The 15,479-nt window shown below is 43.5% G+C and overlaps 1 protein-coding gene, 1 long non-coding RNA gene and 1 other non-coding gene across 3 annotated transcripts; 1 reads left to right on the forward strand and 2 right to left on the reverse strand.

Moving 5' to 3' along the window:
• The first annotated feature begins 1,835 nt into the window (after positions 1–1,835).
• hal (histidine ammonia-lyase) lies at positions 1,836–12,956 on the forward strand. Its single transcript, XM_061774432.1, has 20 exons — positions 1,836–2,226; positions 3,915–3,975; positions 4,068–4,095; positions 4,164–4,238; positions 4,347–4,419; positions 4,501–4,567; positions 4,661–4,698; positions 6,010–6,135; positions 6,700–6,839; positions 6,981–7,028; positions 8,646–8,793; positions 8,865–8,960; positions 9,079–9,137; positions 9,274–9,354; positions 9,611–9,676; positions 9,755–9,920; positions 11,565–11,699; positions 12,184–12,292; positions 12,393–12,462; positions 12,554–12,956. Exons 1-20 carry the CDS (start codon positions 1,980–1,982, stop codon positions 12,683–12,685), a joined length of 1,965 nt encoding a protein of 654 aa, XP_061630416.1. The 5' UTR covers positions 1,836–1,979; the 3' UTR covers positions 12,686–12,956.
• Positions 3,993–15,142, reverse strand: LOC133478408 (uncharacterized). Its single transcript, XR_009788669.1, has 2 exons — positions 15,024–15,142; positions 3,993–8,812 (listed from the first exon to the last, which is right to left on the reverse strand). It is a non-coding gene; the product is annotated as an uncharacterized LOC133478408 (long non-coding RNA).
• On the reverse strand, positions 14,637–14,724 carry trnay-gua (transfer RNA tyrosine (anticodon GUA)). Its single transcript is given in 2 exon segments — positions 14,637–14,672; positions 14,688–14,724. It is a non-coding gene; the product is annotated as a tRNA-Tyr (tRNA).
• Positions 15,143–15,479: the final 337 nt, after the last annotated feature.

The following is a 15,479-nucleotide window of genomic DNA, read 5'->3' on the forward strand; positions in this document are numbered from 1 at the left end:
TTATTGCTTGTTTTATGTAATACTTTTTTTCTACATTTTAAGTTATTTTTGATGTTGTAACAATTGCTTTTATGCGGTCTTGGGTGGGGAATATCTTGCTTCTCCCAATCTGTTGCGTCACTGAATTTCAGAAAAGCATTAGCATGAAACAAAACATAACCATAAAGAAATGAATGATGGTTGTTGTTCAGTCATATTTAAAAATATAGATATATTTCACAAATTCTGCCAGGGTATGTAAACTTATGAGCACAACTGTATATGCAGTCATACATACGTAAACCCTGTCATATTGGAATGAAAGTGTCGGCAACACCTTTCTCATAACCTCTAGGTGGCGGTGACATTGGAATGAAAGTGTACAGCTTTTTCATAACCTCGAGATGACGGCATACATTTATAAAATGGGAAAGGTTTTTTTTTTTTTTTTTTCCATTTCCCCCTATACCTATGTATAATGCGCACTATTGATTTTTGACCATTTTTGTTTGGGGGGGGTGCGCATTTTACATGAGAAATTATTGTAATTACAATATGCTGTTTTACGCTGTTAAATATTGTGTTCTGCGACAATATTGGCACTTAACCCTGCCAAAAGAACGGGTAATTCTTTTCTTTCACCCACAAAATGTTTGTTTCCAGCTTTTTACGTTCCTCAGTAGTAGAAGAACATGGTTGGTTTCACCAAAAACACTGGTTTGTGACAAAAAAAAAGTGGAGAAAACGAGCTTTTTGTGAACAGAGCTATCAAGCAGAACAGTCGCTAATATAGATATATATATATATGTATATATATTTTTGCTTTCGTGACAACTCAAACTATAAAACAAACAAGAAAAAATAAAACTAATAATGTATTCACAGCTATGCAACCAAGAAACGCGCCGTGAGCGACAAGACTCAGCGCACGGCTCATGTTGAACATCTGCGGCTTGTTTGCCGAACTCTGTCATCGTTTCTCACGATCGCGACACACACTCAGTTTATATCGTAAGTCTGCACACTCTGTTGAAGCGTGCCTAAACTTGTCCGACCTCCAATGCGTTGGCATTTGTCTCCCTCGGAATCAACACGACAAGCCGAGATTCCCCGCCTAATCTTTGTCTTCGACTCAAAGGCTGTGCGGATCTCAAATCCAAAGTGATGCAACGCCGCTTTCTACTGGCATCTGTTTGTCATTAGTTCGTGAGTTCATCTGAATTTCACAGACAAGCTCTTTCACGACTACCCGTTGAAAAACACAGGCATGTGCACACATCACCACTAGCTGGTGCTCAAGCACCTACCCATTTGCCCTAAACCAAAAAAATACCTTTTTTGCAGCCCATTTTCCCCCATTCATCAGTATTTAAAAGAAAAGTTACAATCTCTATCACCAATTTTACCCAAAGTATTTTGAAATCTGATGAGCATTAATTTGAGTCCTTGGGAGAATTGTAAATATGCTCGTGGCTTGCCCGCAGACCCCCTCCTTCTCCTTCCTAAAACCTGTCCTTTGAACCTTTTACATCCACTGCAGCCTCCCTTCACCTCCTTTGTTAATAGTTGTGTTATTGTCTGTGTTGCTTGTGTCAACAGAATTAAACACATACATTAAATACTGTCCATAGTGCTATTTTTGTCTTCATTGTATGAATATTGCTTTCGGGATCGGTGCCCTTTTTTTGCTTTGTGCACCTGGCCCCAAAAATGTCAATGAGTTAAGTGAAGGCGTTGAATAATTATTTACAAGCTTTCCGCTACATGACACATGTGTTGCAGTTATATCACCAAAGTGGATTTCGCTCACGATGTCCCAACACCCGTGTGACTGAGCGACCCCCTCGGCCTCGGGGGCTGGGGGGGGGGAAGTGTCAGTCCACAGTACCGCTGAGGCGTGGCCCCGGGAGGCCGCGTCTGATTGGTCCCCCGCCGCTCTCTCGCCGTTACCTTTTGGAGGGGCGCGACCACCCCGGAGCTCAGTGCGCCAGAGTCCCGCCATGCCTCGCTTTACCGTCCACGTCCGAGACGAGTGGCTGGCGGTGCCGTGCCGGGACAGCTCGTCCACCATCCGCTGGCTGGGCCACGAAGCCCTCAAACGTTACATGAAGAACAAGCCTGACAACGGGGGCATCCGGGCGCTCAAGGACACCCGCTTCGCCGTGCGCAGGTGCCAGGGGCTCGGCCTGCTGGACGCCGACGACACCGTCGACGACGTCCTGGAGGATAATGACTTCGTGGAACTGGGTTAGAAACCACACGCGTCGCCCTTTACAACGGGTCCTCGCTTTACGACGGAGTTCCGTTCCGAAGGCGTCGAGTTGTACTTAAGTCGGATCGTGTCGTAATCTAGAAAGAGGCAGTAGTAAAAAGTCATATAGAAAAAACTTTGTAGCCATAAATAAACCTACGGCGGTAACTGAGCGTGCGTCGTGACGACTATTCCTATATTGCTGCAACAAAACGAGTTCCCTGCGCACTGTTGGCAACCTTAAATCGTCAAAGTTACAGTCAATATTTGCGGGAAAAAAAACTTCTGAGCTCGTACTTCTCGATCTTTTTACACCAAGTACCACCTTAAAAACAAAAATCCTTGGCTCTCTAAGTACCACCTTTAAAATAGAGTAGTGTAGTGTAGTTTGACTGAGGTTTAATATTTCATATTATTCTAAGCCACTGTAACTTTATGCACAGTTTGAACATGAACACTGCACTTAAGGAAAAATGTTAAAGAAAAGTACTTAAATGATTTAATGACTTACTTACTTGTCGAAAATGCTCCTTACTTTTTTTTTTTTTAATACAGAGTATCTATAAAGTATTTACAATCAATATATCCTTGAAAAACAGTAGTAGTAAGTACAGCTGCAATTGAGTCTGCCTTCTTAATGACGTTATTTTTATGCTGTTGCGCAAACTGGTTCCATGCGCGTTATCTGCAAACTTAAAAATGTCATAATCACAGTAAATATTGGTGTGAAAAACACAACCAGGCCGTAAATACAAAACAATGACCTGAAAAAGAGTAAATATGGTGGTAACCGAGCGTGCCTTCTTGATGACGTTTTCTTCCGCCGCTGTGCAAAATAGTTCATTGCGCGCTGTTTGTAACTGGGAAACGTTACGTGAACAAGACGATCGATTGTTCGCTGTCGTCGACACACTCCTGTTCAAATGGGAACTTTTTTGTCAGAGACAAAATGAGAGCGAGATAAATCATTCCAAAAACCTTCCAACCATTAATCTTGCCTATAAGTTCAGAATCAACCAATCACATTGAAACGCAAGTCAGCACACAGCTGCCACCATTTAGAGTGCCCACAAAAAAAGGTTGTTAGGTGTTTTAGTCGGATTTGTTTGCTTTCTATCAGAAGCCTGAGCGTTTTGAGCTGACACTGACTCCTATTTGGAACCGTTCATAATTCCCTCCACCTCGACTAAGGCCTAAGAAAAACTGCCCCAAAGCATGATGCTGCCACCACCATGCTTCGCTGGAGCTATGGTGTTCTTTTGCTGAGGAACAATGTTGTTTTTGTGCCAAAAGTTTCATCGGAGCAGAAGATTTTACCCGCAAGCGTCTGGCAGGTTTCAAGTGTGGTTTTGCACATTGTAGCCTGACTTGGATGTTTTTCTTTGTAAGATTAAGATTCAATCTTCACACAATAGCCCATCGCTCAGACATACTGTATGAAGAAGATGGGTGATTGTTGTCCCATGTACTAAACAGCCAGTACTTGCCATAAATTCCTGCAGCTCTTTCAAAGTTGTTGTCAGACTCCCTGACCAGTTTTCTCCTCGTCTTTTCATCAATTTTGGATGGACAGATAGACGTTTTATATTCACTGTACAGTATATTGTTCTTTCTTTGCCGATCATTCCCTTCATTTTGTAGATTGTCGAAGTGACTCAAAATATGTATGATGTTGTGCTTGCAGCCATCGAAGGAGACACCATGTGTCCGGACTTCATCCCGTGTGAGCCTGGAGTTTCCAATCTGTATCCATTTTTGACAATTTTATAAGTTCAATGACATTTCCATGTGAACGGTCCTAACTGTTATCCTTACACGAATCGCGCAAACAAAATAGCACAGCGGCATACAGAGAACCCGGAGATGTAAGTCTACGCATTTATTCTGCTTTTTTTGTGCTTAGGGAACACATTGTTTTTTGTGACCTCCGCAGTATATTTGTTTGGATGGCAACAGCCTGACCTCGACAGACCTGGTCAACTTAGGCAGAGGCCTCTACAAGATAACAGTCAGTAACGATCCAAACACTCCAGATTGTCAGTGCTGATCTTCCACTCACGTTTTCTTTTTTTTTTTTTTTTTTTTTTTTTTTTTTGCGTCCCGCCTAACCTTTCAGCTGACCTCTGAGGCAGAGAGGAAAGTTGTGCAATCCAGAGAACTTTTGGACACCATCGTCAAGGAAAACAAAGGTAGGTCAGATCAACACAAACATGATATTGTGTTCAAACCTACACAACTCAGTTGTTCGTTTGTATCGGTCTCCATTGCAGTTGTGTACGGGATCACGACCGGTTTCGGCAAATTTGCTCGGACCGTCATTCCTGTCAGCAAACTCAAGTAATAAAAAACACGCATTTTAATAATTCAAATGTTTGGAGCTAAAACCTGAGTTTTTGAGTGTTTTTTTGTGTGTGTGTATGTGTTGCACAGGGAGCTGCAAGAGAACCTGGTGCGCTCACACTCAGCAGGTAAACTCCAATTACAAACATGATTGCATACATATTTTTCTGATTTCAAAGTTTAAATTTTTTTTTGGGGGGGGGGGGGGTTTGCAAGATAATTTGGGTCAGAAATTCCCAGGATGCCCTTTTCAAGCGACTCTAGTCGGTCTTTTACGCCTGGCAATTAAGATAGTCTCATTTCTCATTACGATTTGATATGTAAATAAGCTTTCCTCTGATTGGATCACTGTTATTGTGAATTTATATGTGGAATACAGCTTTGCGCTGATTAGTCCTTGGCGATATCACACCATGTTGTGGCGGTTGAGAGTTGGATCCTTGGATGTGGGGTCTTCATATCATTGTGAAGCAGAATTCACCAAGCGTTGGCTTGTTGGCCCACTAATGCCTGGCTCAGACTACAAGGCAAATTTGGTCTTTCACGATTGTACTATGTCAGGCTACTGCCGTATCTCGGTCAGACAGTGGCAACATTACACGACGTGTATTCCGATACCAGTGGATCGCATCTTTTACGATTACTGGGCTTTGTCTTGTCAAATCAAACAATGTCGGGGAGGCATGACCAGAAAATGTGTCAGCTTTCACCGCAAATGGATACAACTGTTACCATGGATGGCCGCGGCAATGTTGGGGAAAAATAAGAACAAAAAGAGGGGGAAAAAAACACGTGGTGTCACGTTTCGGGCTGTCCATTCAAGGAGATTTTAATGCAGCTTCCAAGCAGGTTACACGTTATGTAGCGGCTAGTATGTATTACAATTTGTATGTAAACGTGTCCTGTATGCACACACTGGTTTGTGCGCGTGAATAAAAGCCGTCAACGGCAAGCAAGGGAGGCAATACACCGTTGAAAGAAGCAATCGTATTGGTCGACGTCAAGGTGCGCTGTCGGAGGGTTGTCTTTGATACGTCTCCCGTCATATGTCGCTCACTTAAAACCCACAACATGCCGTGTTGCCGTTCAGCTGAGTTGAGTGGGCGTGTACCAACCACAAAGTGGGCAGGTACTTGAATAATTATCTACATCTACATCAGAAACACACGGAAATCTGACCCACAAACTGCATACTGTAGATGACAAAGTTAACTAAGTCATCATGTTATGATGAAAAAAAATGGGACCTTTACATTGCATGCGTTAGTAGTAATTCTTAGGGTCTCAACAGCGGGAAAAAAATGATACTTTTCTTCATTTTGATGACATTTTTACCTCATGTCAAAAACCTGAGCTGACCATACTTTTGGACGCCCAAGAGCCTAAAAGAGACAAGTGCTAAAGACAATGACGACATTAAATGTCAGAGCGGTGTGCAGGTGTGGGCAACCCGCTGAGCCCGGAGAGGACCCGCATGCTGCTGGCTCTGAGGATCAACGTTCTGGCCAAAGGGCACAGCGGCATCTCTCTGGAGACCCTTCACGCCATGATCCAGGCCTTCAACGGTGAGAACCACCACCTGGACCATATTCGTTACGAGCCGGCTGTCGCTCGATTAGTGTTAAGCGGATTTGTCGCATGTGGGCGAGGCGAGCCACAGTCGCCGATGCACTTGCAGAGAACACTTGCAAGTAGCCGCCGTAGGCCGCAACTCACGCCCAGATGCTCACACGCGGACTAACCGGCCAAACTGACTCCAGCTTCCGATGTCACTCAGCAGGCCAAGCCCCTTAAAGGAACACATCAAACACACAGATACTACAATACAGTAGTTACACTCAAGAGCTGGAGTAAGTGAGGCTGATTCGTTTCGCATGAGGGTCTGCTCCTTGCAAGTGTTCTCATGTTGTATATGAGTTTGTCCCGTGTCGATAAAGGCACATGCGCCTGAATTACTCAGTTTTGTACTCCTCGCTCGAGCGAAGGTGCATCTGAAGGTCGCCCGTATGGCAAATCGCGACACAAGGCAAAAAAAAAAAAAGTTTGACCGAGCAACCGCTTGTAACATGAAAAACAGAATCAAGGTCGCAGTGTATGTGTTGTTGGATGACGTGGGTCTCACGTTGCAGCTTCCTGCCTCTCGTTCGTCCCCGAGAAGGGCACGGTGGGTGCCAGCGGAGACCTGGCGCCCCTCTCTCACCTGGCCCTGGGACTGATGGGCGAGGGTAAAATGTGGTCGCCTAAGAGCGGATGGGCCGACGCCAAATACGTAAGATAAGCTTTCACGGCTGCTGACTGGCCGACTGGCCTGCTCGCTGAAGGATGCAAGGTCCAACGGGAAAACATGTTTGCCATTGACGACCCTTGACCTTTAACGTTTTTTTGTCTCCCTCCTTTCATCTGTGACCAGGTCCTGGCGGCCCATGGGCTAAAGCCAATATCGCTGAAGCCCAAAGAGGTAATGTTGCCCAAAAGAGAAGGAGCTAGGGTCCACATTACATCATCCATCCCAACTACAGGACGCAAACAGACACTGTGGTTGTGTTCAGAATCATTCACGCATTCCCTTCTCCCAAATCATTATATCGGGATTTGTATACGGCGGACTCTATCGTTGACTCATCAGTCAAAGGAAAACATTAATCGGGTGCACCATGAACTCATTCACGGCCGTGGACGTTTATTATGGTCAACTGGAATCCAACCGTTTACTGCCACCGATGTGTTTTCTCAACTCAACTTTCTTTATAAAGCACTTTAAATACAACCACAGCTGTATACAGATAACAAAAAATCATTTTAAGAAATACAAACTATTTAAGATAAACAATTCAAACAAAAAACAAACAGAAAAAATGACAACAGTAAAACAGATGCTGAGGCTTAAGGCGGGTTTTAAGACAGGTTTTAAAAACGGACAGTGAAGGGGTTTCTCTGATGTGCAGAGGAAGGTCATTCCATAACGAGGGACCAGTGACGGAAAAGCTTCAGCCTAGACCTCGGTACCACAAGAAGCAGCTGATAGGCTGACCTGAGGCACTGGGCAGGGGCAGAGGGATGGAGTAGCTCAGCGAGGTAAGGTGGGCGGGGCAAGACCATTTATAGTTTTAAAAAGGAATAAAAGAATCTTCAAATGTATTCAAAACTGCACTGGCAGCCAGCGGAGGGACTCATGTGCTCCCTCGTCCATACTCCAGTTAGGAGTTGGGCCAGCTAGAGACAGTGAGGGGAGGACTGGCTGACTCCAAAATAAAGTGCATTACAGTCATCGTCAAGTACGTACAAGTACTTGTCTGTGAAATTCAGCTCGGCGACAAACAGATTCCCGTGGATGTCGGCGTTGCATCGCTATGGATTTGAGATCAGCACAGCTCGTAAGTAGAAGATAACGATTAGGCGGTGACTCTCGGCTTGTAACATCGATTACCCGGGAGAGAAATGCCAACACGTTGGAAATCGGACAAGTTGAGGCACCTCACTCAACTAAAACAGAGTATGTATATGTATGGTAGTGCTGCAGTAGGTAGCAGAAAGTAGAAGTAGGTGTCACGATGGTGAGAAATGGTGATGGTGAATGAGGCACGGCATGTCGACTCGACTCGAGCCATGCGGTGAGTCAGCGTTACTCGCGCTGTGTTTTGTTCTTGTTGTATATCAGTAAATAAATGATTATTTTGCCATCAAAATCCCTTTTTCCGTCTTTGTTTTTGTTGTTTTCATCATTTGAGGTGTTACAAAAGCCCGGAATATTTGTGTCAAAAAAATCACTGTTTTCTCCACCATTTGGTAAGAAACTGGTGTTTTTGCTGAAACCAACCCATTTTCTACAGATAATTACAAAAAGAAAGGAAAAAGCCAGAAACGAACTATTTTTCTGGTGAAAGAAGAGTTTCTTTTGGCAGGTTCTCTGGTTAATATTGACACAGCACACAATACTCCGTGGGTCTTGAAAGATCAGTCAAAATTCTCTAAAACGGCTGGCAATATGGGGAACGCAGCACGCAGCAAATGAGTGAATGGCGTCATTTCTGTCGCGTAATTCCAACATACCCTATGTTCCGTCTGCTCCCGGCAGGGCCTGGCTCTGATCAACGGCACCCAGATGATCACCTCGCTGGGGGCGGAGGCCGTGGAGCGAGCCCAGGCCATCGCCCGCCAGGCGGACATCATCGCCGCGCTCACCCTGGAGGTGCTGAAGGGAACCACCAAGGCCTTCGACAGCGGTGAGCAGCGTTGCGGGACCTGAAACAAAGCAAAATGGGTTGATTCTTCTATTTTTCTCCCTCCGACACAGACATCCACTCGCTGAGGCCCCACCCGGGACAAATAGAGGTGGCCCAACGCTTCCGCTCGCTGCTGGACTCTGATCACCACCCGTCTCAAATCGCAGGTGGGCGTAAGGGAGAGCCAGATTTTTACAACGGAATTAGAAGAGGCCGGTTTATTGAGGGGATTACGTTCTGAGGAAGGTGAAAATCTAAGAGAGTTTTGTGCCGTTGTGTCTCCAGAGAGCCACCGCTTCTGTGACAGAGTTCAGGATGCCTACACCATGCGTTGCTGTCCTCAGGTACAACACAAATCACACATTCATAATCAGCACCTTGCACCTTCAAAAGTCATGTTGGATATGAACTCACTTCCGTATGATCTAAATGATTGGCGTATATTCATTGACCTGCTTCTCGTTCCCGCTCTGCTCGAAGGTCCACGGCATTGCCAACGACACCATCCAATTTGTCCTGAACATCATCAACACAGAAATCAACAGTGCCACGGACAACCCCGTATCCTCCAGTCTGGAACCTTCCATAAATTGTTCTTGGGCGCATTTTGAGGGTTTGACTCCACTGATCTAGTGTATGTGCTAGCCTCAATCAAAGATGAAATTGGTAGAATTTGCTGAACATCGACAATCTTCATTGTTTCTCCGCGCTTTATGATGAGTTCTATTCCCGCGGCTATGACATAACCTGAACCTTTTTGTTTGTTCTGAATGATACCCGATGTAAGGCTTTTACTTTTTCCTATTGGCCGTGCAAGATGGTGTTTGCCGAAAGAGGTGAGACTATTTCAGGTGGGAATTTTCATGGAGAGTATCCGGCAAAGGTAGGTGCAACCCAACAAACTAACAACTTCGAGGTACTGTACTGTTTTTGCTCTTCTTAACCTTTGGCTTCATGTCAGGCTCTGGACTTTCTAGCCATCGCAGTGCACGAACTCGCCTCGATAAGCGAAAGGAGAATCGAGAGGTTGTGCAACCCGTCGCTGAGTGAGCTGCCGGCGTTCCTCGTCAACGAGGGGGGCCTCAACTCGGGCTTCATGATCGCTCACTGTACTGCTGCTGCTTTGGGTGGGGCTCCCGTCGTTTTTTTCAACCACTTTCCCCCGTTGACTTCGACAACCCCAATTCCAATGAAGCTGGGACGTTGTGTTAAACATAAATAAAAAAAGAATACAATGATTTGCAAATCATGTTCAACATTTATTTATATTTATATTTTTATATTTATATTTAATTGAATACACTACAAACACAATATATTTAATGTTCAAACCGATAAATGTTATTGTTTTTAGCAAATAATCACTAACTTAGAATTTTATGGCTGCAACACGTTCCAAAAAAGCTGGGACAGGGTCATGTTTACCACTTTGTTACATCACCTTTTCTTTTAACAACATGAAATGTTTGGGAACTCAGGACACTAATTGTTGAAGCTTTGTCGGTGGAATTCTTTCCCATTCTTGCTCGATGTACAGCTTCAGCTGTTCAACAGTCCGGGGTCTCCGTTGTCGTATTTTACGCTTCATAATGCGCCACACATTTTCAATGGGAGATAGGTCTGGACGGCAGGCAGGCCATTCTAGTACCCGCACTCTTTTTACTACGAAGCCACGCTGTTGTAACACATGCAGAATGTGATTTGGCATTGTCTTGCTGAAATAAGTAGGGGCGTCCAAGAAAAAGACATTGCTTGGATGGCAGCATATGTTTCTCCAAAACCTGTATGTACCTTTCAGCATTAATGGTGCCTTCACAGATGTGTAAATTACACATTTCATTGGCACTAACACAGCCCCATACCAACACAGATGTTGGCTTTTGAACTTTACGTCCATAACGGTCCGGATGGTTCTTTTCCTCTTTGGCCCGCAGGACAGGACGTCCACAATTTCCAAAAACAATTTGAAATACGGACTTGTCGGACCACAGAACACTTTTCTACTTTGCATCAGTCCATCTTAGATGAGCTCAGGCCCAGAGAAGCCGGCGGCGTTTCTGGGTGTTGTTGATAAATGGCTTTTGCTTTGCATAGTAGAGTTTCAAGATGCACTTACGGATGTAGCGCCGAACTATATTTATTGACATTGGTTTTCTGAAGTGTTCCTGAGCCCATGTGGTGATATCCTTCACACATTGATGTCGGTTTTTGATGCAGTGCCGCCTGAGGGATCGAAGGTCACGGGCATTCAATGTCGGTTTTCGGCCTTGCTGCAGTGATTTCTCCAGATTCTCTGAACCTTTTGATGATATTATGGACCGTAGATGACAAAATCCCTCAATTCCTTGCAATTGTACGTTGAGGAACATTGTTCTTAAACTGTTGGACTATTTTCTCACGCACTTGTTCACAAAGAGGTGAATCTCGCCCCATGTTTGCTTGTGAATGACTGAGCAATTCAGGGAAGCTCTAGGGATGTTCCAAACAGGTGTTTGATGAGCATTCCTCAACTTTCTCAGTCTTTTTTGCCACCTGTCCCAGCTTTTTTGGAACGTGTTGCAGCCATAAAATTCTAAGTTCATGATTATTTGCTAAAAACAATCAAGTTTATCAGTTTGAACATTTAATATCTTATCTTTGTAGTGTATTCAATTAAATAGAGGTCGAACATGATTTGCAAATCATTGTATTCTGTTTTTATTTATGTTTAACGCAACATCCCAACTTCATTGAATTGGGGTTGTACCTCTTCACTCATTTTCCATGTACAGTTTCAGAGAATAAAGTTTTGTGCCATCCATCCTCTGTGGACTCCTTGTCCACCAGTGCTGCCACGGAGGACCACGTATCCATGGGTGGGTGGGCTGCCAGGAAAGCTCTGAGAGTGGTGGAGCACGTGGAGCAAGGTAAGGAAACGTGTTCTATCTGCAGCGTGTGTTCAATATGGCAAGGTTTGTTTTCTTTTCTCGTCGGGTGACGAGAGTGGAAGAAGATGATGAAATTGTAGTCTCGATGATGTTACTTGCGTTGGCTGCAGCAACTGAGAGCTCAACGTAAACAAAGTGCAGTTTTCTAATCACCCGAAGTTCGGTTTAAATCTCCTGCCCTATTTAGTCGTCTCTCTCACTTCACTTGATTTCACTCTCGTCCCTCTTCACATCTCCTCTACTGGTGCCTTCTTCACCCATGGGATGCCGGCTGGCTCCATGTTAAAAGCGAAAAATACTAGTTGGAAGGTGAAGCATCGTAAACAACAAGGGAAAAAGGCAGATGGTGTTGATATTCTCTGACAATTAATCTTGGACAAAAAAAAAATGCCGGAAGTGACGTTAAAGTTGACATTTTTTGTTTGTTTGTGTATTGTCTGAAAATGTTTGTATCTGTGCTTAGTTCTGGCCATCGAGCTGTTGGCGGCCTGCCAGGGCATCGAGTTCCTCCGCCCGCTCCGTACCACCACGCCGCTGGAGAAGGTCTATGACCTGGTGCGCGGTGTGGTCAAGTAAGTCAAACACACGAGGGCCAGGGTACAAAAAGTGTCACGCTGCAGTGGAAGAGAGGTACAGGATGGTTAATATTTATCCACTGTTCCACTTCTGCAGGCCGTGGATTAAAGACAGATTCATGTCTCCGGACATCGAGGCGGTGCATCGTCTCCTGCTTGACCAGAAGGCAAGTGTTCAACCGACCAAATGTGGCTGAAGTCCAGCTCAGCTCCCCATGCGTGGAAAGTGAGAGAGGCTCATTTTTTTTGTAAACTCAGGTGTGGACCGTGGCCAAGCCGTACATTGACAAATACCAGACGGAGTACATCCCCGAATCCCGTCCCGTCTCTCCGACCGCCTTCTCTCTGGAGTCGCCGCCGTCGCCCAGGAAGCGCTGTCGCCACGACTGAAGCCGCGCCCTCACCGACCGTGATGAATTGCTTTGAATGACAACTGACCCACGCTGATGGGTGCCAGCATACGACATAAATGCATAATTGATCATTATTGGCTTTTGAACTTGTATGTATGTATCCTATTCTGATTTAGTTAGTATTGCCTCCCAACTACCTCAGCATTTGTACTTAGCTGCATTCCAGTCCAATCGTTTCAATGTTATTGTATAAAATGACATATCTGGGATAATTATGTGGAAAGATAGCAATACAACTTTGAAAAGAACTTGTTGCGTCTTATCAATGCCTTCTTTTTCGCGTTTCTTATTCAATTGCTATTCCCATTGTTAGCACTTACAGATGAAGTTTCATTGGTGCAATGATACGACAAAGTACCAAATTGATTGAGTAGCACAAAAGCCTGCCAGCAAGACTTTCTCCCCTCAGAAGCACTGAGCTACATTTACCATACCACTTAAATTCGATGATTTCTTCCATGAAATTGTATTCATTTATTCCCAACTGTCTATCGTCTTCATTTCGTAGCTTTACTCTTGGCTGCACTGCTTCGAGTTCGTATATATGAATGTTGCATTTTTTTTGTCCGATCCGATTTTGCCATGTCAACTGAATCTGCCCAGGGCCTTCAGAATCAGTTGTGCCGATCTAACTCAAACAATATGCGCAATGGGACTGTTTCTTGATCCAATTAGAATTCAAATTACCCCTCAACCGCCAGCTCATTGGTGCCAACATTTTTCTGTCCAATGACTGGCTGGTAAGAGCAAAACATGTTACAGCCAAGTAGAAATCTGCACACATGAATACATTTAATAATCAGCATCTCTGGTGAGTGTGATGTACGTATTGTAGGATTTTTTTCCCCCTCATGTTTTTGTTATATTATTAGATAAATAATATTGCCAACCACAATCCAACGTGCCACCTCAAGTATATCATGCACACAACATTTGTTAGGATTATGTTTAGCACTTCAATTCAGTGTATTGAGTAGTTTACTGTATGCTGTCTTTCACTTTTATGCAGTAGTGGGGAGTAACAATGGCGAGATACTTTGTTACAGTACAATTGTAATTTGTTTTTGTTTTTACTGATGACTTTGCACTCCTTACGTCAAAATACAGTAGGCTTGTTAATTTTTTTTAAACCTCCCTGCAGAAAAGACACACAGAGACAGGGAAACTCAACCACCGTTGAGATTTTGATTGATTGATTGAGATCTTGGGGTGATATAAAGCATAAAAAAAAAAAACTGACAGCAGCACCATGGACAAACGTGAACCTGGGAGCATTAACAAGTTGTACAGATTTTGAGAAGCAAGCTATTTCTTATCCAGGGCCTTATTGAAGTGAGATTTTGGATGTTGTCGTCTGCAAAAATGATTCACGGCAAATGCGTTGTCTTGTGCCAGCCTAAAAAAAACACAAGCTTCTGGTGTTAAAAATTGCTCCATCTAATCTGAAAAACATGTACAAGTAGATTTTGAGTTATCATGAGCCAATTTATCTTTGTTTGTGTGATCTTGTTTTGCTCATGCAGTCCGTGTTGCCAGTTCCATCTGGATTATACTGTCACGATTTAGCGTGCAGCAAAACTGGATCTAGTTTTTTGTTTTTTTTCCCAGCACGAGAGCTATGCAAGTTAATAAGAGTAAGGTATTGTATATAATTTACAATAAATACATTTAAAATTATATATTTTTTTTAACTTTTGTACTTAATTACATTTCACGCTGTAATTTCTTTTTTTACTTGAGTAAACGAGTTGAATCTAGTTTTACCATAGTATTTTTCTACACTTCTACTTAAATTAGAGAGCGTGAGTATGTACTTTTGCCAGTTCTGCCTTTCTGTAAATCTAATTTGGTGGTGACGGTTTCACTTCTCTGTTGTAAACACAACATCGCCTAACATATATTTCACGAAAAAAAAAAAAAAAAAAGAGTCCTTCGAGCCGGATTTGAACCAGCGACCTAAGGATTTCAGTGAGACCCCTCTACAGTCCTCCGCTCTACCAACTGAGCTATCGAAGGGACGAAAAGCACCGGGCGACTTTGCCGTTATATTTCAATAAATGCAAGTTTAACCGCGAAGCTAATGTAATTTCCGTTAGGTTAGCTTGCTAACGCTAGCTAACATGTCGAAGCAAGAAACAAAACATCTCGTTGAAAAAAAAAAAAAAAAAGTTAACGTTGAACAATTAACGACCTAAACTAACAACAAGTTAACCATTTCGCGGTGGACTTAAGTAGCAGTGAAATGAGCTCTTCGAAGTCAAAAGCCAGCCATGATTAAACTTAATAAAAAGGCTAATAACGTCAATATCACTTACCGTACAATTTGTTATTCGTCACAAATAGTGACAAAAGATTTGACGCACTCCTCAAAGCGTCCTAAAAACGAAACAAAACAAACACACTACGAAAGAAACCAGTAGGTGGTGATATTGTTTTATATTGTAACGTTTTACTCAGTCGTTTAGTATCTATAATATAGCTATCTTTTTGTACCCTACTCTAATGCAGGGTGCTAAACAACTCTTGGTACAAGCTATTAGGGATTCACACTGTCACTCAAGGAGACTTCAACACGTGTGTTTTCATCCATCACTTTGCTGAAAGACTTTTAGAAGAGACCCCCCAAAAAAAGTTCACGCCTTATTCATTGCACCCTTGAAACCACATTGCAGCGTACTCACGGATGGCCCAGACCTCCACGTGCCCCTCAGCGAATTGTGATTTTGAGGCCATCTACAGTATTTCTGCCCAAAATACTGATTATTGTTCTT

This window comes from Phyllopteryx taeniolatus, chromosome 5, assembly GCF_024500385.1.
Source record: "Phyllopteryx taeniolatus isolate TA_2022b chromosome 5, UOR_Ptae_1.2, whole genome shotgun sequence".
NCBI classification, from domain to species: domain Eukaryota; kingdom Metazoa; phylum Chordata; class Actinopteri; order Syngnathiformes; family Syngnathidae; genus Phyllopteryx; species Phyllopteryx taeniolatus.